At 37.4% G+C, this 22,522-nt stretch overlaps 1 protein-coding gene across 8 annotated transcripts in view; it reads left to right on the top strand.

Annotated features, from left to right (window-relative positions):
- The window catches only part of UBR5 (ubiquitin protein ligase E3 component n-recognin 5), an 86,571-nt gene that overhangs the window by 6,605 nt on the left and 57,444 nt on the right, over window positions 1-22,522 (top strand). For 7 of the 8 annotated variants that reach the window (XM_059864942.1, XM_059864915.1, XM_059864925.1 and 4 more), the window contains exons 2-7: window positions 10,852-10,896; window positions 11,364-11,445; window positions 11,622-11,698; window positions 12,499-12,618; window positions 15,663-15,852; window positions 17,610-17,769. In XM_059864942.1, coding sequence (XP_059720925.1) covers window positions 10,852-10,896; window positions 11,364-11,445; window positions 11,622-11,698; window positions 12,499-12,618; window positions 15,663-15,852; window positions 17,610-17,769 — 674 coding nt within the window. The remainder of the gene's footprint in view (window positions 1-10,851; window positions 10,897-11,363; window positions 11,446-11,621; window positions 11,699-12,498; window positions 12,619-15,662; window positions 15,853-17,609; window positions 17,770-22,522) is intronic. The other variant, XM_059864960.1, reaches the window with a different exon arrangement.

Below are 22,522 nucleotides of genomic sequence, written 5' to 3'. Positions count from 1 at the left end.
GGCATAGAAATATTTTGACAATAAACTCTATGCTCTATTTCTAAAAGTCTTTCTCTGCTTAAAAAATGCAGGTCACCAACATTGCTTTATTTTCTCTTACCCTTCCCCTCTAGGGAAATTAGTATTTTGCTTCAATTGAAAGAATGTTTTTGTTTTATATGGGAGAGAGTACATACTCACTGATACAAAGGTATGAAGTGTGACAATTCTAAACAGTTGAAACATATTGTAAACTAAACAGAAAGGTTTAAGGTGGGAACACTGGTCATCTGCATTTACACCTAAAACTGCCAGTTTGGTACCAGGTGAGGAGTGATGTAACCATTAAATTTGCTGTCTTTGAAGATTTTGTCTTCATCTCACAAGTCTCACTGCTACACCCAGCACTTGTCAGGGGAATTTCTCATACTAAATATACTTCACCCAGTCTTTCAGCAAATTCTAGCTGCTGCACTTTAAAGTGCAGTGTGTTTTACAGCAGCAATCCACATTGGTACAGTGAATATTTAACATCCCAACTTGATTATTTTGTTGCAGTTCTAAAAATGTTTTTTGGTGTAGCATCTTACAGTTTGTCTAACTGGCTGGTTTTTGTAATCCCAAGCCAGTTGCTGTTGGGGTGGTTTCTGAAATTGCTTATATCTACAGTGGAGATGAAACATGTATTTTCTGTAATGTTGTTTTGGACAGCTTTTGATCATTAAACTGGTTACTGCCTTGTATCAGAAAAGACACCTGAAGACATTCTGGTCTATCTTTCTGATTTGGTTTTTACGTTATGGTGTCTATGAAAGAGGGCAGAATAAAAACTTTGAAAACATTTCCATGATTAGTACTATTTTGGACATTAGCTGTGTTGGGATTTCTTGCTATCGTTGTTTTATTGCTAGCCAAGAGATCTGCCAGTTTAATTTGTGGCAGCAGTAGTGTAATGCAGCAGATAAAGGTAACAAAGTTGCTGGAGACTTCACTAATCTTATGAAATTTGTCATCAGCAAAAAAGGCCCCAAAAATAATCCACATTTGAGAGATTTGTTTGTCAGATGAATCAATTCAAAATATATCAAATAGCTGAGGTTGATAATAACCATGCAGCTGTAGTTTGTCTATTCATTAGAAGATAGCCCAGAAAGAAACTGCTTTGTACCCAGGTCTTGCTGGTGTTACTTTCTGCAGCATGTTTGCCATCATCTCTAGTTAAGCTGGATGCTATTTTTCTCTCTTTTTTTTTTTTTTCTATATGCTATTGCAGTAGTAGTTCATTACTTTAATCCAAACCTGTGATAAAATAGCATTTTAAAAATTTGCTTACCATCTTTCATTGTGCTTCATTGTCTATTATCTGTTATGCTTCCTCAGCCTCTCACCTCTTACCTTTGGGATGGATTATCTCTCTGTGTAGGTAGGGAGTTCTGATACAGTGAAATGAATCCTGATTGGGATCCCTGGATTCTACTGAAAATTGTAATTTCACTATGTAGGTGTCATCGTGGAGTCTGACATTGACTCTGCTTAAACAAATGTTTCCGTTACAGCGTTTTCCCAAAAGCTTAACTGGAGAATAAGTATTTGCCTATGGGAATAAAGTTGAATGTATGCTTTACGCTGCTTTTGCTTGAAGCCATTGGAGTTTGTCACTTCCTTCTATGAGGGTGGTATAATTTTAATTTCTTGTTAATTTTGCAAAATTAATTTTCTTAAATGTGTCTCTGTATTTATTCTTTAATTTATTGTATTAAATTCTTTCTATTCTCTATCCTAAAAATAGTTAGAGCTGTATTTTTTTCTCTCTAGTAAATATCAAGATATGTTCTTATGAAGAGAATTTATGGCTTTTAATCCATTTCATATTTTTTTAGTGTGAGTTATTGTTGTCTGATCTTTAATGAAGATCTTAGGTTGGTAGAACTCTTTTCTTTGGCTTTGACCACAGTAAATTATTAACAGCAGTTTTTCGTCTCTCATTTTCCTTTTTTTTAAGTCATCGTATACACAATTCACTGACTTTGGCAAAATGTGTCTGTCTCTAGAGCATTAATTTAAAAGTTCTTAATTAAACCTTCAAATTAGATGGATCATAACATCTTGTCATTGTGGGGCAGATTGTGTAGGCAGGAGGTACTCTGGAAGGAGTGCCCTGTTCCTCATGGGAAGGCTGGGGACTAACAGGCTGTTTTGCTGGAATGGCCAAAGTTTGCTTTTTTCTCTTGTGGTGCAGAATCTGTATCTGGCAGGATTGTTACCAGAAATAATATGGCCCTAGGCAAAATGTGATGGAGGAGGTAGTCAATGTGCTGCCTTGTGAGTTCTAGGGGAACCAAAACACTGGTTAGTTACACTGAGGGAAGCACCTGGAGTTCCATGGGCAGGGTCCAGGCAGATGGAAAAAAGAAATTTTTTTTGGCAGTGCAAAAAAAATATTGGGATGAGCTGTGCACCTCAGAAGCTGAGGTTTCTTATTTTGCCTGCACTATGCATCAGACAAAGCGATTTGGCTGCTTGTTTTTCTGGCTGGCATGGTGCTTGCTCTCTACTCTTTATTCCAGGCCTCAGTCCATTCCTATCTAAATCAAAGATGCAGTGTCTGAGAGAAAGGTTTTGAAGATGTGTTTTTAGTGGAAGACAGTGCAGTGTGAGGAGGAGGTCTGGTATTTAAAAGGCAGTTTTTAGCAAGTTTGCAAAAGTGGCATGCAGATAAAAGTGTGATATCAGAGTTTTTGTTGAAATTTGGCTTGGAGTTGGAGGAATTGGCTAGTAAAGGACTGGACATGCTAAGTGATCTTTTTCTGTTGCTAAAACTAATTCAGAATGAGAATAAGGTCGTTGGACTTTATAGCAAAGCAATTAGAATTCAGTTCTTGTTGGTGCTTTGTTTTTAATAAAATCGCTTGTACATACAGTTGCTTTTCTCTAGTCAAGACACCTAGTATTTAACAATGTGACAGTTCTTACTTTAAAAAATATAGCATTTCAATGCTCGGATCAAAGGCTGTTTTCCAACTTTGTACAAAGTGATCACAGCTCCCAAAAGCTTAGAGCAAAGGAAAATGGTGAAGAGATGATTTGGGTTCCTGCAGTAGTCTCAGCTGGGACCAGAACCTGTCTCTCCAGGCTTTAAGCTGCTATGCCTATAAATTCACAGCCTCCCTGGTGGCTTGTCATGAACTCCTGAAGGAACATTAACAATCTTATCACAATGGGGCACAAAAAGGTTCTGTGATTTTCAGCAACTGGATTTTTATTTTGATAGCATTTTTAAAGGCATCACTACAGCAATGTTCTGACTGTACAAAATGGGATTTTTTCTTTTCTTTGCCTTAATGGGGTCTTTTAATTTCTACTCATTCTAGTTAAACAAGTATACAGCTTCCTAGCTGTGTTTTGATAGCTAGCATTTTTTTGTTGTTCAGTGTAGTAACACTGCTCATGCTATTATCACATGCATTTTTCAAGTATCCTTGAATTTAGAGCCATGGGGTTCTAAATTCCCATTATTTGTGTTTCATTATCACAAGATGATATACTTTCTAAAATTATAGATAGTTAATAGCTTACAACCTTGGTTGTTTTAAGATTCAGTACTCACTCAGCTGAGGAGTTGTTTAGCTGTGGTGTTCTGGCTAAAGAAATGGTCTTCTACTAAATGTTAAACAAAATGTCTGCAAGGACTTTGTGCAGTTGAACAGAAGAATATGGGACCACAAAATGATTATTGGATGCATTCTGCACCAGAGTACAGATTTCTGTCTGGGTTTGCAGACTATACTTTTGGAAATCTACTGCCATAGACTCAGATTGAGTCAGATTGAGTCTGACTCGTTCTCCTGTAGTGTGTTTTTCTTTTTTTCCCCACAGAAATCACACTAGGTGTTTAGGCAAGTTGTAGCTATAGATATACTTCAGTACCAAATCCTCTAGATAAAGTGCTAAGTAACTTGTAGGCATGATGTTAACTCCTCTGTGGCAGCCCTGACAGGATCATACCATTTGTGATTTTTTCCTGTTTGTATTCAGGTTGTTAACTGAAAAGGGGCTATGCTGTTTCATAGTTTATGGGTGTTTGCTTATTTAAAAAGCATGATTGACTTTGTGTTCCCCTCGAGCTAGGCTATGGCCATCCTCTGCACCGTGGTGTGGGGTTATGGTTCTGTTTTTTTTTTTTTTTATTCAGAGGGGGATGTTTTCAGTGTCACTGAAATCTGAAGAAAGGGTGTAAGTAGTTTCTGAGCTAGGGGAACCAGCTTAAGAATTCATTGCTAGTTAGAGGCATTTCACAAATTCTAGAGGTGTCTGCCCCTGCTCTTGCTGTTCCTGCTAAAGAAGCAAAGTACTTCCAGCTGGATGTTTAAGTACCCATGAATTTTTTTACTGAATGTGTAACTCTCTGACACTTTCCTGACTCATTGGTGTAACTTTCCTGTGTCACTGACCACAGAGGGATTCTATACAGCAAAATATGAGCTCCCAGTTTTTCAATGGCAAATCCCCTCCTTTTGCTGCTGTGCCTTCAAGTCAAATATATGGAGATCACATCCTGAAAGCATTAAGTCCTCAATATCAATTGCAGAATGCTTGAGATTGAAGGGACCTCTGGATATCATCTGGTCCCATTCCCAGGCAAGGCCATCTATAGCTGGTTGCCCAGCACTGTGTTCAAATGGCTTTTCAATAACTCTCAAGGGTTGAGACTCTACAACCTCCCTGAGCACCCTGTGTGAGTAATTGGTTACCCTCACAGCAAAGAAAATGTTTCCTGATGTTCAGACAGAACTTCCTGTGTTTTGGTGTGTGTCTGTTGCCTCTGGTCCTGTCATTGGGTGCCACTGGAAAGAGCTTGGCTCTGTCCCCTTTACTACCCGTGCTTTAGGTGTTTGTATATGTTGATAAAATCCCCTCCAGAGCTTTCTCTTCTCTGTGCTGAAGTCCCAACTCTCTCAGCCTTCCGTCTTGTGAGAGATGCTCTAGTGCCTTAATCATTTTTGTGTCCCTTTGCTAGACTCTGTCCAGTATGTCATGGACAGAGTCTCTCTGTCCATGTCTCTCTTGTAGTGGGGAGACCAGAAATCCAGATGTGGCCTCATGAGTGCTGAATAAAGGGAAGGACTGTCTGCCTCAGCATGCTGGCAGTACTTTCTCTGTTGCAGCCAGAATGCTGTTTACCTTCTTTGCTGCAGGGCATGTTGGCTCTTGTTCAACCTGGTGGCCACCAGGACTTCAAGGTCCTTTTCTGCCATGCTGTTCTCCAGCTGGACAGTCTCTGGCATGTGGTTGTTCCTTCTGAGGTGCAGGGATTTGTGCCTTGCCTCCCCTTGGTTGTCATGAGGTTGCTGTACTCTGGATGGCAGCGTCCTGCTTATCCACCAGTCCTTGCAGTTGGGTGTCATCAGCAGACTTGCTGAGGGTACCCACTGCCCCATCATCTGGATTGTTAATGAAGGTGTTGAGCAGGACTGGACCCAGCATTGACCCGTAGGGCACACAGCTTGTCACTGGCCTCCAGCCAGACCTCGTGACACTAATCACCACCCTCTGGACCCAGATGTTCAGACAGTTTTTGGTTCACCTCACTGTCTGCTCATCCAGCCTGAACATCAACAGCTTCTATGTGAGGATTTTGTGCAGCACAGCACTGTGAGCCTTTGCTAGGCAATATACACTACTCTTCCCTTCTTCTTCTATAGAGTGATATGAAATCTGCCTTCTTTTCTTAAAACTGGAACTAAAATACATGTTCTATTTTTGCTAATTTTTTGTCATGCTTTAACCTTTTGGTGGGCTGTCTTATACCCAGCTTAGGTCATTGTCTATATCAGTGTTGTTATTAGATAGTAATGGTCTACTGTTAGAGAATTTTCATTCTACAATCACTGTATTACCTAAAGACTTTTCAGTGACAGAAAGCTGTTCTCAGGACATTAATTTGTTTGGTCTTTGCCATATTAGTATTCTACTGCAGATTACAGGTTCAGCACAGTGTGTTACCATTGTTCCAGAGAGAACTATGAAGTGATCAGAACTGCCTTTTTCAACCAAACTGACAATCCTGCAAAATAGGAAATAAAGTTTGGGAGCCATGTTCTGTAAACCTGTGTTGGCTGATACTATGAAATACAAGAACAGCTGTTCAAGTCAGACAAGAAGTCCATATTATTTTCCTCCTGTTTTCTGCTGACAGAGACCAGTGCTAGATTAACAGGAGAACAGCGTTAGAATTGGGCAAACATACAGAGATGCATTTCCAATTTCTAAGAATTTGCAGCTTGGGGACTTCCTGAGCAGTAGGTATTGGTTTAGTATATAATAACCAAATAGTCCTAATTTATAATTTTTGAAATGGGGAGAGGACACAGTGTAAGTACTCATGGTTCCCCTGAGTACTAACTGAGTAGAGCAATGGGTTTCTTTGTCATCTAGTTCATTTCAGTGATCTGTGTATTATAGTCTAAACATATTATCCTACTGCCCTTATGAGCAGTATGGGTTACCTTGGAGCCTGTCATTTTGTATTTGTGCTTGGGATTTCTTTTTTTTTTTTTTTTTTTCTCCTTGTGTGCATTACTTTATTTTCTACAGGTAATCTTAATCTTATTGCCTGCTTTTGTGTGGTACTTTAGCATTTGATTTTATGGATTCTTCCCCCTTTCTACCCAGAATGACTTAAAGCACACTCTAAATCTTCATTTATTCCGGTAGTAGGAAGGTGTAGCTGTGGAAGGCTGCCTCCTTGGAAGCTGCTCTCTAATGTTTGAGATGGCAGTCAGGGTCAGGATCCTTTGGTATGCTGTATTGTGGCATGGAAGATAGCTGTGTGTGGCTTTACATCAGTGACAGGATCTAGTGTCAGAGTTATCCTGGGATTAGGAAACAGATGTATTTGCTGAAGCTTTTCATTGGTGTCCATTTTCTGCATTTTTGGGACTGTTTTTGTGACACTGATAGACTGGCACAGGAGCTCATTTCCATGTGATTCAAGACAGGCAGGTGAGAGAGGTCTTTGATCTGGAGGCTGTGCAGCTCTGCTGGGCCAAGCCCTGTAAACTGGCCCCAGAGGGGCTTCCCTGGGTCCTGCTCACTGCTCAGAGCACTTCAGGATCTCAGCTGAGGGACAGGGATGAAGGTTGTATTTACCTTTCAGGTGTTGATAGGTATGTAATACTGTTCTCCAGTGCTTAAATGGATTGTGTCATATGGGTGTGTCCCCTTGGCTGTCTGCTCATTATTTTTATTAGTATTACTATTATCCTTCCCTTGGAAAAGCATTGTAGTCATACTTGAATACTTCTGTCTGCTCTGGTGTGGAAGTCTCATGTTTGCTGGCATACAGACTTCGTTGACATATTAAGTTGTTTTAAAGATCACTTAAAAAAATCTACCAGGCCTGAAGTAGCTTTATTTTTTGTTTCCCTACTTGAAGTTGTTCATCATACCAAGCTGGTTTTGGGGATTTTAGGGTTTTGGGGTGTGGGTTTTTTTGTTTGGTTGGTTCTTTTTGTGTGTGCCTATGTGGTTTTTTGTTTGGCTGCTTTATGTTTTGTTTATTTGGTTGGTTTTTTTTAAAAGTACCTTTTCTTCCTCTGGAACTCTTACCTTCAGTATTTTGAAATAGAGTTTCTCTGTAACTTTTGCATTTTTAAGTCTAACTTGCTTTTATAAAACAAGATATGGTGGAAGGATGGCTCCTGAGATAAACTTGTCTGGAAATAGAAATCTTATTTGAGAAAAGTAGTGTCTTGTGATGAATAAAAGTGCCATGTCAGAAGTCTGAGCTGTGTAATCTTGAGCCTTTTTGGTTGCTTAGTGTTAGAATAGATCTATTCTGATCAGTTTCTAGAGGCTGGAAACTGGAGCTTCAAAACCTGAAATAAAGGAAATCCCTCCTTGGCTTGGACAAACTGAATTTATTTTCCTCACAACTGTTTTCAGATTAATTTTACTAATAATATTTAAAGAATGTGTGTCTTGATAGGAGCTATCATCACAAAACTGTTTGTCTAACAGTGTTGCCCAAGCTTGTGTATTTCTTCAGAAATGTTTGTGATGAAAATACTTGTTGGTTCTAACTTTGTCCTTTGAAGTGGTTTAATTGCCTTTAATGAGATCTTTTTGAATTGTAGTCTGTCAAGGAATTTATATTGGAGATTTCATTTACCACAGAAAGGTCTTATTGAAAATGTTGACCTTGATGTGAGAATTGGCTAAATCATCTCTGCCTTTACCTCTTCCTCCAGAGCACCATCAGTTGAAATTACTGCTCTGTATAATTTAAATTAACCTGATCTTAAATAAGCTTTTCCCTTCAGAGAGTCAGTGGTTCCCTGCAACTGTGCAGGTAGAAAGGCTCAGATTGCTGCAGGAAATTATTTCAAATTTTTATTTTCACAGAGAGACTTCCCATACAGAGTATACAAACACATCTTTCTGCTTTGTTCTTGTTTTCCTGCTGGTTTGGTTTTGTGATTGGTGTTCATGTGAGTGCTGGTGCCAGCGCAAGAAAGGGGAGGAATGAGGGTGGAACCAGCAGCCCAGCAGGGAACAACTCCAGTGGTGTTCTGCATCAAATTCAACTCCTCCTGGATTTACAGGAGCTTATGAGCAGTACTTGTAAATTTTGCTGTTACAGCAGTTGCATATGAGGTGGTTGAGGCATGAGGTAGTTTTTATTTTTATTTTTCTTTCTATAGAAGAGTTTAGCACTTTCAGCATTGTTGCTTGTAGCTTTCTCTATTCTCTCCTGTTAAAGATTGACAGCAGCCTCTTTTCAGCAGTACTAGATCTCTTTTAGCCTATGCTTGTTGCAGATAGACCTACTCTCTTGAGATTGATGTTACTTATGGATTCATTGCCTATTCAAGTCTTAGCTTTCTGAGCATATTTCTTTCCTATTACTTCATTTTTTGCTGGTATAAAAGGAGTATGATGATTTTTTTCAAATTTTAATGTCAATTTATTTGGTAGTGGTCAGGTCTTACGACCAAGGCTCGGATAAGGAACCTTTAAATGTTGCCCATAGACTAGTCTAGTAACCACCTCCAATAAAGTGCTACTTTTTTTGCTGTCAGCCTTTCTTGAAGACAGTGCAATGAATTTAAAGGTAGGTTTTCCTATTCTGTAATTTTTACTCATGCTTGCCAGGAGAGAAATGTTAATGGGAAACTGTTCAGGATTCCTGTGGGAAATTGTTAGGTGATAAACTCAAGACATGGAACTTCAGGGATGTTTAACTTGTCAGATATCACGCAGCAATCCCTGCTTGCTGTATAAAACCATGTGATAAGGTGTGGAGTATACGCTGCTCAGCTTGGGGTTCATTCCATAGTCTCCCACAGTGGTTCAGTCTTGTGGGGTACCTTTTGCACAGATTGCATGGGAAGTTTGTGTTTTCTCTTGCTTTTGTGGGTTGTCTTGACAGAAACGTTATCTGCGTATGTACTCTTGGCCTGTGTGAAGTAGTTGTGGCTGGAAATTGGGAGTGTGAATCGCCTACTTACAAATTGGCAGCTTGGCTTAGATAGCAAAAGGCAGTTCTAAACACATTCAATTCCATCCTGCTGTCTTCTTTTCACTTCTCGTTTCTTCTTGGGCTTGGAAGTTACTTTTATCAGTATAAAATAACTTGTTTCTCAGACAGATTTAGAGATTTTTTTCATTTTTTTTTTCCCTTAGGACAAGTACTTTAGAGTTAAACACTGTTGGTAATGTTAAGATTTCGTTGCTTAGACCTCTAGTCAGTTTTCTTTCTCGTGCTAAGGGTTTGCAGGTAGCTGAAGTCTGATGTCCAGTAGTCTATGTGTAGAAACTGAAATGAAGCAAGTATAAATGGAGGATTTAAAGGCATGGATTCAAACAAAGGAAAACAGTGCTGGTGTGCTTGTCTTTTTGTTAGGTTTAGAAATGTGTGGCTGATTTATGCTAGGATGAACATGGTATCAGAGCTGAGATTTTTTTATCTTAATTAAGAAGACCTTACACAATTTTTACAGAATTAGTCTTGGTTTTATATCTTGATAAAATGCAAGTACTCTGACTATAATTGGAAGCTCTTGAGGGGTTTTTCAGATTGCTTGTCTGCTTCGGGAAGAAAGGGACCCAAGCTTTAATTGACATGCTTACCTGACAGTATTCCAGTGTCTTTGCTGCCCATAGGGGATCTTTCCTCAGTGGATTGGAAGTTACCTTAGAAATCACTCTGTTGCTTTCCACTTTTGGAGTCAGTATCCTGTAAGCAGGAGTAGTATATGGGTTGGCCCTTTCTTCCGCTCTGATGTGTTGAGCTTTTGGAAACATTGTTTACCTTTAGTAAAGGTAGTGTTCTACATAACCCTATAAATAGTGATGTTTCTCTGGATTGTTTCTTCTATTAGTTGGAATTTGGTTTTGTCTCTTTTGTTGTTGGCTTTTGTTCATCTATTTCCTTGTGTTTTCTGTTTTGGGGAATTTACTGTCATATTTTTGGCTCTCACATGCCACATACTTGGATTTCCTAGAAGATTATAATCCTTTCTCCTGTGGGATACTGTATTCAAGCTTATACAAGGAAATACAAGTATATCTACAGTTCATGGACATTGCTTTATATGTTTATTTTGTGCATGAAGTTGTAAATGGTTGTAAAAAGGCAAGAGTAGTGTTTTTTGATAGTGACTTGCAAAGCACTTGCAAGCAAACATTGGTTCTGTGGCAAGGGTTAACTCCAAAGTAAAACAGACTCCCAGCACCAAGTAGTATTTGTATTAAACTTCAGTAAATGTGGTGGTAAGTTGTTCCCATAACATCATAAATATGCTGTGTGAGTGGATGTTGTGGACTGTGGAGTATGTAATCAAATAACAGCTTCTTTTCTTTCTGTTTCAGATTAAGGGAAGTTTCAGAGAAGCTGAACAAATATAATTTAAACAGGTAAGGCATATCATATGCTGCTGTAAATAATTAAGGAAAGTACAATTTTTTTCTAACAGCAACAAGAAGCAGAAGAATGTACAGTAGATGATGGAGCCTTAGAAATCCTCAGTGCTACTGATATTGAAGTCCAGACATGCCTCAGATAACACAGGAAGAAAATAAGGGGTTCTCAGTTATGATAAATTATATTATTAAAATCTTCATTACAGAATGACTTCTTAATATGAGGTATAAACCCTGTTGTTTATTGCTCATCAGATTAAGTGAAAATGATCACTTTTTAAGATCTTTTCCCTGAACTTTATGTGCTGTGTGCTTCAATTAATGCATCTTTAGTAATTTTTGAAAGCTTTTCATATTGGTAACCACCACTGCACATTTTTCCTTTCATGTACAGCTTGACTTTTTTTTTTCCAGCCTTCAAAAGTTCTAAAATACTATAAATTCTCACTTTTTATTTTCAGCCACCCGCCTTTGAATGTATTGGAACAGGCCACTATTAAACAGTGTGTGGTGGGACCAAATCACGCTGCATTTCTTCTGGAGGTAAGTTCCTGAAGTCTTCTCAGATAACAAACTCAAAACCATACTGTTAAAATTAGTTATTTTAACATTAAATTGATTAATACTCTTCAGTAACTGAAGACTTGTGTTTTAATTTTTTTAGTAAACTTGACTTTCATTTCAGTTTTGAACACTTGCTTTTCTTGTTCTAAATACAGGATGGTAGAGTCTGCAGGATTGGTTTTTCAGTTCAGCCAGACAGATTGGAATTGGGTAAACCTGAGAATAGTGATGGGTAAGGAATGCTTTTCTTCTGAGATATTTTTTGAACTCGATAAGCAGCTTGGCTGCTTTTCTGGTTTTGTTTTTATTTGTTTGTTTTCAAAGTAGATTTTGGAATGAATACTTTGAGTAGAGACACAATGGTTATGGTGATGCAGCCAAACAGCCTAGCTTGACAAACTGGTGTAGGAGGAAATAGTATATGTGATTCTGATGTGATTCTGAAAGAATTGAGACAGGCTCTCTTTAACTTGAAGAAACAAACTACTCAAAAAAAAATCCTTAAGAAAGAAGCTGTGTTAAACTGTAAAGCTTAATGTAGAATCCACTCTGCAAGTGGTCCCATCTGGCAAGGCTCACTTTTTAGATCTATGGTCCTTTGTCCAGGTAAGTCCCCCTTAACAGGACTAATTAATGGTTCACATTTGAATTTAAACCACTTAATATTGAAGTAGCATACTCAGGCTCAAGTTTATAGATAGAACACCTGCTGATTACAATTTGTACGTATACACTAATGGAAAACTTAGCACAGTGGCTAACTCCAATCACTAATTAGCTTAATATGTATTTGCATCTATGCTATTATGGATTGCTGATGTACATAAGGTCTGTTAGGCATGCTTTCCACTTTCTTTTTCCAGTGTACTTCTTAATATACAGTTAGAGTAGTTTGGAATATTCCCCAAGGGTGTTGCTTAAGCTGGTATGTTACCAGACTAAGTCCCTGAGAATTTCAACCTGGGATTCCAGGTTTTGTTCTTAACCCATTTGGGATTGTTTTGTGACTGATTTACCATCTTTTACTTTCAGTTCAAAGTTGAGCAGTGGCTCAGGGGCAGGAAGGACATCCAGGCCAGGCAGGACTAGTGACTCCCCATGGTTTCTGTCTGGTTCTGAAACTCTGGGCAGACTGGCAGGCAACACCCTTGGGTAAGTTTTGATAGGATTGAGGCTGCAATCTGTTTGTTCCATATTTGAGTATATGTGTATACACATATATAAACTGTATGCAGTATGTCTAAGGGAACGTATAACCACAGCAGTTGTGTAGGTAGGGTATAACAAAAAAGAACTTGATTGACTTGGTTAAAATAACAGACATTTAAGTGACCCTTCAGTACATAGGATACAGAGAGTTCTTCATATATGTGTGAAGAATAACTTGGTTTAGGCTGTGTTGTCTTCTTTTGAATGTTTTTTTAGTTCCGTGATTTTTGAAAAGCAGTCTTTTAGAGGGACACTATCAATTTAAACCATGATAGGCTAGGAGCATACTGTGAAATGAGTGCATTTATGCAGGAAGAACCTTCATTATGTGCTCCACTGTTTGGTGCCTTCCACTCCCTTGCCCCAAGTCATAAGTGGTGTTTTGATAGCCGGGGTCCTGTACATAGTAATAAAAAAGGAACATTTGGAAGAGGTTGTTTCTCAGAACCTTTAAAATTGTACTATATGCAAAATGTACTGTATAGATCCAGATTTCTTGTCATTAGCTTTAAAATTGATGGTGTCCCTTTTTATAGAAAGGTAATTTACATTCCATAATGACAGTGATCTCTTTGTTACATGTTTTTGTAAGACATGTCTAACTATGCTGCTTCCTAATGTTACTGACTGCAGTAATAAGAACTGTGGTTCCTGCATGTGAATGATTTGTTAAGATGAAGGAACTACATGTTTTCCATGAATTTCCAGAAAATTTGTTGGTTTTTTATTACCAAATAAACTAATTTCATTTGGGCCTTAGTTGCATGAAGAATAACCATCCCCATAACCTTCCCAATTTTTTTCTGAAACCATTACGCATCTGAACCTAAAAATCCATGTGTTAAACGTCAAAGACAAACTAGTATTGTCATGTTTGAGAACTTATTGTGGAACATGTAACACATTTTTTTTCCTCCTTATTCTTAGCTAAGCATAATGTGTTAAAATTGTTTGAATCTTAGAGACTAACCCCGAAGTGTTCCTGATGTCTTCTCTTGAATGTCTCAGAACTAGGTAGTTGACAGTCACTGAACTAGTAGAATAGCAGTAGGCACTGTAACTAGTCTCTTAAATAGAGGGAGTAATTATCTTAATAAATTGAATCTAAACCCATTCAAACTGTGGAGCCATTTGAGTAGGTAACTGGATTTGGAAAATTGGCAGCATGCTGCTGCATAGTGGAGAGATGTGGTAAACTAGTAGGTGAACAGAAATGAGACGAAATATTTCTCTTCCATATTAATATTTATTTTAGGTTTAGATGGCTTTAATAGCAATGGCTGTATCCTTATTTGCCTTAACAGGACCAGGGTAGGACACATAGGGAATATTTGAATTGTTATACAAATAGAAATGGTTTCAACTGTTAGACGTCTAAATGATGCCATTGATAGTTTATAACTTAAAGTAGAAAATGGATCTGTAGTAAGTATTAATATCTAATACAGAACTTTTTCTTTAACCCCACACCTCCCTGCAGAGTGTTGAATTGAAAGTTACTCTATAGGTAGAATTTGACTTCCCCTCAGCCCTGTTCTTTTCCTCTCAGCCACCTTCCCTCCTTTTGAACAGTTTAAGTACCTCATTTTATTTAAAATGTCACATTCTTTGGTATTTTTTTATTTTCTTTTTTTTTTCTGTTTTCAGTAGTATATTTTTATTTTTTAGAATTCTCTTTCTAACTCATGAGACAAGACTTTTCCTAAAGACATAATTGAACTGCTTTTTTTCTTGTCACTGTCTGTGGTCGCTAGCTAGAATTCTGAAAATGTAGACTTGTCTGACAGAGCCTTGTCTTAAGCAAGACACTTGATTGCGGGGTCTTGTCAGGAGGAAAAAGAAAACCCAATTAAAAAAGGGTGCTAGTAATCAACTGAAGGCATACAATGCAAGACAAGTATTCTTATTTAATTAGCTTTTAATAGCTACGTATGATAGACTTTTAATGTAAATGTATTAGATACTGTTTCAGAGGACATATCTTTACTTTCATGTCTGATTTTAAATGTTTTTCTTGAAAGGAGTTTGAGACTTCAAGTGGTTGATAGCAGGAAGGTTCTGCTGATACTACTAAGTAGCAGTAATACCATGTCCAGTAACCTTTAAGATGTATTACCAGATAAAGCTTTGTTAACCTTGAAGAACAAACTAGAGTCTCTTGTCTTTCATGGCAGCAGATTATTTTGTCTTAAATTCAGAGCAGATTCAATTGACACAGTTCTGTGGTGATAATTATTAATGGATAGTTGTAATGAAGGTGAGATGTCTATTTCTACAAATCACTGTCTTTTTGTTCTCTTATTTTGATGCTGATTTGTAGAAACAAAGAAACCGTTCAGTCAGTTAATGCACATTTTTGCAGTGTGTGCAGTTGTTGATTTCTGCAGTAGGAATACTAAAAAGTAAAGTATCTCTTGAAAACTATGCCTGAGGATCAGAGTGGGAGATCTAGTGTAAGATTTCGTTTGCTGTAGAGATTACTTGATTTTTCTAGTGTAATCTTAACCAATTTCTTAATGTAAATCAAGTATGAGAGTCTTTAGAAGATCCACCTAAGCATAGTGATGTTCTGTCAGTCACTGACAGTGGAGTTGGTGCATGTTTGCTTTTATAACAGGAAATTGACAGATAAATGTTAAATGTTATGCTGCTTCTACTGCTTTTAGAAAATCTGGGAATTGATCCTTATATGTGTTTATGTATGTATACATCCACATAGCTATATGAGTAGGAAAGAATGCAAGTTCCAGCTGGAGTCCTGTTTTTTTTTTTTTTTATTTCTTCTGCATATTTCAGAACTTTATCAATTTCCTGGTGTTCTTGTTCTTTCTAGTTTTGAGAGTTACTTTTATAGCATTTTTCTGTGAAGTCAAGCTGCAGTATTTTTCAGAGGCTGTTTAAAGTTATTAATAATAAAACTAAAGACGTTTGAAGTAGTCCCCAAAGTATGCTGCTGTATTAAAAACCAAATAATCTAAATCTTCTAGAAGTCGCTGGAGTTCAGGGGTTGGTGGAAGTGGAGGAGGATCTTCTGGTAGATCATCTGCTGGAGCTCGAGACTCTCGAAGGCAGACCAGAGTTATACGCACAGGACGTGACAGAGGATCTGGACTGCTGGGGAGTCAGCCACAGCCAGTGATTCCAGCATCAGTCATTCCAGAGGAACTAATTTCACAGGTATGTGAGCTAGAAACTGCTAGTTGCCAAAAACTTGGAGACCTTCTCGGAGCATGTGTACCAGAATGTGTTGTAGTAGTGCCAGTTCTCGAAGGGGTAATGGCATGCAATTGAAGAATTGACTTTCCTTAGCTGACTTGGTTTTCTTCTTAAGTACACAGTGAAAGTGATAGACTTTTGGACTCTAGAATTTTCGTTTCCAAATGTCACCCAAGACAAGGTATATGTTTAATGTAGATGAGAAAGGCCATATTTGGTTGCAGAGGGGAGATTTAGTGAGAGAATCAAATATTTGAGAATAATATCAGATATTACGTTTCTTGAAGGAATGTAATGAAGGAGGGAAGATTGACTCTTTTTTTTTTGTGTTTGATAGAAGGAATTATCCATTTCAGATGTTAATGAAAGACATAAAATTTATTTATTCTCCTTAAAATACTGGTAATTTTTCTTCATGGACACCTTTGCTTAATTTTTTATAATGTTATGCTTAATTTTATGAATGTTGGGTCTATATTGCTCTGCTTTTGCCTTTTAGTGCACTAAAGTTTGAAGAGGTGCTTCAGTCTATTAAAACATTTTCCTCTATATTTGAAGAAAAGAATACATTCAGAATATGTGACTAGTTAATACATTGTAACTATTAGCTTAGAACTAGTTGCTGGTTGACATTTGAAATACAGAAGTTAGTTGCTAGGCGAAAGATAATCTGCTTTACTTCCCTTGCTGTGATATTTTGCCTCCTTTTTTGATTTTATTTTTTAAATAGCTGACTTTATTTGCCTTAAAAATAGAAGGTGCCTATAACATTTTTGAGGCAACTTGAAAGCAGAGCAATGGGAAAGATCTTTGTAGATGGTCTATAGACTCTAGTAGGTCTCAAAAATCTATAAACTTCTGGCATAGAAATTTATGACAAAAAATTTCGCTTTGTGTGCTATTAGAATGTCCACCCCTGCTATTAGAATGTCCCCCCCCCCCCCTTTTTTTTTTTCTTGCCAGCAGATCATTTTATTTGGTGCCTTATTTTTACTCTTGTGAAAATACTCAGTACTTGTTTCTTACATTCTTTTGTTTCTGATCTTTCAAACTTTCATAATCTCTGACATTTGGTAGAGACTAGTCTGGAAAAACAAGGCACTCTGAGTCCTAGGGTCAGTGGAATAAATCAGAGTTTCTCTCTTTTTTTGTAAATTCATTGCATCTGATGTTTGGGGGGTTTTATCTGCATTTGCACTTTGTTAATAAAAACTTCAGTGTTGCAGAAACTGCTTATGATAAGCCTTTAGAAACAGAATGATGAGGAAAATAGAGTCACTAAAGTGGTTTTGTTTTGTTTGAAGGGCAGTGGAAAGAGAAACCAGTGTAAAAGGGATTGAGGTGTAGTTTTGGCACAGCAATTGATTGCAAGCTCTGTTGATTGACATACTAAGTTTAAACACTTTTATACAAACATACAGAAGCTTTCAAAAGCAGATTTTGCTGGTTATTTAACTGCACCATTGAACATTCCAAGAAGTAGATTCTAATAGTCTGTTAGGAAATTTAGTGCCAAAGTTGGAGTTCAGTGGCCTAACTGGAGCTGAGAGAAGTATGAATATCAAGTACACTGTGAAAAATTGGTAGGAGCCTGTGTCTGTATGTGCTGTTACTGGCTTTTGATTCTTATTAGACATTTTTTAGAATTAAGCATTTTCTTTTGAATAGTGGTTGATGATCTGACCATGACCAGTAACCAGTTCACTCTGCTCTTATAGGCACAAGTTGTTTTACAAGGGAAGTCCAGAAGTATTATTATTCGAGAACTCCAACGAACAAATCTTGATGTAAACCTTGCTGTAAATAATTTGTTGAGTCGTGATGATGAAGATGGAGATGATGGGGATGACACAGCAAGTGAATCATATCTTCCTGGAGGTTTGTATCCTGCAACTTTTGATAAAAAATTGCCAACATGTTCTTATTTTTCTGCATTTAAGTACTGACAGTGAGCTGTGTGCTGTGCAAGGTACGCAGCGAAGACAATTGTTGCTTATAGGAACAAAATCTAAAGATGTATAAAACAGAAGATGGACTGGGATGCCTTGAGGGATTAGAATAGCCACTGAAGAATAACTGTTGATACTGTGTGGAGGGGGGCATGAAAGTTATGGGTTTTTTTTAGGATCCCAGGCTTTGTAACACGAGCATTACTTTCGTCTATTTTGCTGCTCAGTGAGATGCTGAGACTACTGTGTGGCTTGCTTATAAAAGCTAGTTCTAAAACTTTCTTGTGACTTGCATGTTTTTTACTACTAACATATATTCTTAATATTCATATAAGTTTTTAGAGCAAAAATTACACGCTTTTTTAAAATCAAAAAGCCTTAATAGAGGGCAAAACACTTCACAGTGGTTACAGTTAGATTGAGAATTTAGTCTTCATCTCCTCTTATAAATGCTGTTATGGCTGTAATGGCAAAAACCTTTAGTATAAGTGCAGCTGTTTTTGAAATGCTGCCTGTCCCATAAAATTGCTTTTTATAAAAAACTTTGAATCTTCTTTTGTATTGGCTAAATAATTTAGGCAATCTTTTCTTGCTGAGTGAACAGATTGGAAAACATAGCAGCCAAATCCAGGGTTGTGTTAGTTGCACTGCACAAAAAGAACACGTTTGAACTCTGACTACATAGTAGCTTTTCTTCTATGTGTCAAAATGATGTTTTGATATTTTCTAATAAATGGTTGTATTTTGGTTTTTTCTTTCTGCTCATCTGGTTCACCAGGAAGGTTCATGGGCTTCGTCCATCTTTATCTTGTCAGTCATGTGATTAGAGAATGGGTTTTTTTAATTTCTGCAACAAAAACTTTGCATTTCATTTTGCTTCTTTTAGTTTTAGTTGCATCTGTCAAGCATCTTTATTTTGCTGTAGAATAAAGACTCTTTTGGTGAAAGGGGTGAAAAATCTTTAAGCTCAGTCTTATTTTTTAGTGATCAGCTTAATAGCATTAGACAGATGCACTGAAGGAAGTTAATTCACTGAAGTTTCCAAGTGTTCAAAGAGCTTCTTAGTCTTATGGATACCCAAATGCATTCCTCCAGAGCTGGCCTTAAGAAGATAAATCACAGATAGGAACTTCTTAGGAAGAAGGAGCTGTAAATTACTGCTCGTAACCATACTAACCAGCCTTCAACAGCATCAGCTGTTCTCTGAGTACCTCTTGTGATCAATTAATAAGGACTGTCTGACAACCTGTGACTGGTAACATTTATTTGAAGGTGCCTCCACTACAGTCTGTGAGTCTCATCTATTTGAGATGGGTTAAAGTAGTATGCAGAGTTTCTCTGTTCTCACTGGATGTCCAGAAAAAGATTTTCTCCTTGGCTTAATCTTTGAATCTTCTCTGTTCAAAGTAAATTTCCTGTAAGAGATTGCAATGTCCTAAAATTAGGTTTTCCCCCTGTTTTACCCCACAGAGAAATTTGGCCAATTTTTCCCCAGTTTTTATGGGAAAAGATAGGGAATGATGACTGAAATGACACTTGGTCTGTCTTAACAGCACTCTTCAAAGATGTAATTTCTGATTTGTAGAATGTGCATGCCTTCTCTGTCGTAAGTTTTACTGGTGAAAAGTGTTGCACAGAAATGAATTATTTTGGTATCTGAAACTGATCAGAAATCAAGCTGAACACACTAGGCAGTGCTGTCATAACTCTAGTGTTGAAAATTGAATAGTAAAATTAGCAGCTTTGCTTGTGTCACATGACCATGGAATCTAGTTTTCAGAAAGACCAAATGGCCAGAGAAAGTTGCCTATAGCTCTTTTTAAAAGTATTTTTGCTCTAGAAACTTTGCAGTCTTCCTTCTTTCACTTGTCATCTCATGTCTGGATGCCCCTTTGGAACTATAACATCATCAGAGAAAACTGTGTCTAACTGATAAATGCTATATGCATTCAATTGTTAGGCTTTTTTATTGTGCTGAAAGATAAAGAACCTTTTTTAAAATTATGCCAAATTATGCTTTAAAGCTTTTTGATTCTCATTTCAAGCACAAAAAAGCAAGCGAGAAGACAGAATTTGCCTCTGGACTTTTGAGGCTCTTGCATTTCAATTAAAAGCATATGTTAATTTTGTCTTTCTGCCTTCTGCATGTCTGATGCTTTGTGACCCTTAAATTTAGGGGTTACTTCTCTCAGCTTTCCAAGTGCATTTTTAAAAGCACTTTACATATAATTAAAAAAAAATTAATAAGCTGAGATACTTTCCAGTTACTGTGAAATTAATATATTCTTGTTTAATGGATCATAATTTCTAAATATATCAGTTGTGATGATATTATTAGTATTGTAAACATTATGTATCTGACTTTTTTTGAGGTAGCAAGAACCATGTTTCAATCCTTCCTGAATTCTCAAAATGTCTTAAGTGAAGAGCAGAACATTACTTTTTTGTACAGATTGCTATCATCGAGTGTCTCTTAAATATTTATTTTTGGATCCCAATGTACTTTGATTTTTGGCTTTTCTAATCTAGTCCTGTTTCTTTTGTTCTGTGATAGTTAGCAGAGAGGACTGTGGGTTCATTTGTTTTTCACAACAAATGCATAACGAGAATAATCAAGGTAAAAATGTATAGAACAAGATCATTTAGCATAGGAAAGACTTGACAGCCTCCATGAGGCTCATGCCAGGTTGTATTAGAGGGTTCTTGTGGGCTTTATGTTCTGTTAATAGTTGGAATAGAGATGCTGTAGATGTTAAAAAGTTTTGTTGTTGAGCAATTCAGAGGAGTGCAGATTTGCTCAGTAACTTCTGCATGGTACAGTGGGTTCTTGCTGGTGGGACTTGTGAAATGTGGGTTTGACAACATCCAGGCTGCTTTGCAGAGGAGAGAGTTGGGCTGGTATCTCAGCAGGGCTTACTGTGCTGGCTTCCAGGGAGGGGAATGGGAGCTGCAGCCTAGTGTAGCATCACCTCAGTGGTTTGCCTTTGGGAAAAACAATTAGATAATGGAGTTGGGGGTTTTTTGTGGTTGTGTTGTTGTGGTTTGGTTTTCTTTGTTGTTGGGTTGTTTTTTCCCTCTGTTTTTGTGAACTTCAAGTTGGGTAATATTTTGAATAAATATTATCTTATCAAGAATGAATTCTGGAGTTCTGTTTTAGTCTAGTTTCCTAGGAAACCAAAACAAATGTTTCTCTCCCTTGACTGTCACAGTTTTGCCAATTTAATCCAAACTTGAAAGAGGAGGAGGTACTGAACACATTGAATGCTTGAATATTTCGTAAAAATGTGCAGCTGAGGAGAGAAAACTTAGATTTCACCCTTAAGGGAAAAAGTTTAAAGTGAGCTCTACTTGAGATCTGAATTGATCTAAGCAACGCCTTCAATTAATGAATTTGGTGATAATATTATTTGAATTGCTGCTTATGGGCATACTGAAAACTAGGGGTTTTATTGTTTTTTTTTTTTTTTTTTGGTGTGTGGGTATTTTTTTGTTTTGTTTTTTCCCTCTGAACTGGATATCTTTTTCCTTCCAATTTTCTTTGGTATTTAGTAGTGAATCATAGATATTTTCTTACAAAAATAGGTTCATCAGAAGTATCACACCTAGATGTGAAGGGAGCAGTCTGATTGTGGTCTAACATAGCACAAGACATGAATGATATAATCCCATGGGATTTGTCTGAAGAGCAGGAAAATAAAGACATCGAGAATGTTTTTTTGGTTTTGTTTTGTTTATTTTTTTTTTTTTTTACTCTGGATTCTTAAACTGGATGTAGCCTTGCAGTATCTGTGTTTTCACAGCGCTAAAAAAATTCCAGTGATGTTTGAAGGGGAGTGGATTTGGCTCCTATCCCTACTGGTTTTAGCACCTTTCTTTGCTGATATAGAAAATGGAAGAAGGGGGATCTCTTTCAGAAATACTGGAAGAAAATTAAAATCTGATTTGAAGCTGAAATAAGAGGGTAAGAAAAGGCTTCATTTCGTTACTCATCTTAATGCGTATTTAGCCCAAAGCCACATAGCACATAGTTTTGGTTCTTACGTCTGATACTTGAATTTTTACCTTTTTTTTTCTTTTTGGAAACACATGAGCTAAACTCAAGATGCCTGACCTGGTGGAAGGTGTGTGTGTGTGTGTGTGTGTGTGTGTGTGTGTGTGTGTGTGTGTGTGTGTGTGTGTTACAAGTTAGTGTGTGTTTTCTGTCAAGAGGATTTCTCACGTAGCTTACCTTAAAAAAATCCAGCATTGTCCGTTTTGAATGAGGGTGGGAAGTTCTTTACTGGGCAATTTAGTTCCTAGAGAGCGATCAAAGTTCCTTGCAGTTTTTTTTCCTGGACACTGACCAGAAGATACCAGAACTAGTTGCTAGAGTATGGAGGGGTTGGAGCTTACCTAGGAAAAGATGGTTGTGGGAGGAGGGAGCAGTATGTCAATACTGGGAAATACAGCAGAATCTCATCTGTGTTCCCAGCTCTGAAAGTCTGTTACTTACAAGTTGACACTGAAGGTGAGGTGTACTGCAGCTTTATAGTTGTGAAAATCTAGTAGAAGGCAGGGTAAGGGTGCTCTGAGTGATCTGAATTGTTTCAGATAAAGCCTATTTGCCAAATGTGAATTTTCTTTCTAAGATCTCTAAGCAGCCTGTCATGGATGACTTCCTAAAGTGTACTGTGTGAACTATG

This window comes from Haemorhous mexicanus, chromosome 1 (assembly GCF_027477595.1).
Source record: "Haemorhous mexicanus isolate bHaeMex1 chromosome 1, bHaeMex1.pri, whole genome shotgun sequence".
NCBI classification, from domain to species: Eukaryota; Metazoa; Chordata; class Aves; order Passeriformes; family Fringillidae; genus Haemorhous; species Haemorhous mexicanus.
The sequence above is the reverse complement of the archived record's forward strand: the minus strand, read 5'-3'. Positions and strand labels throughout refer to the sequence as shown.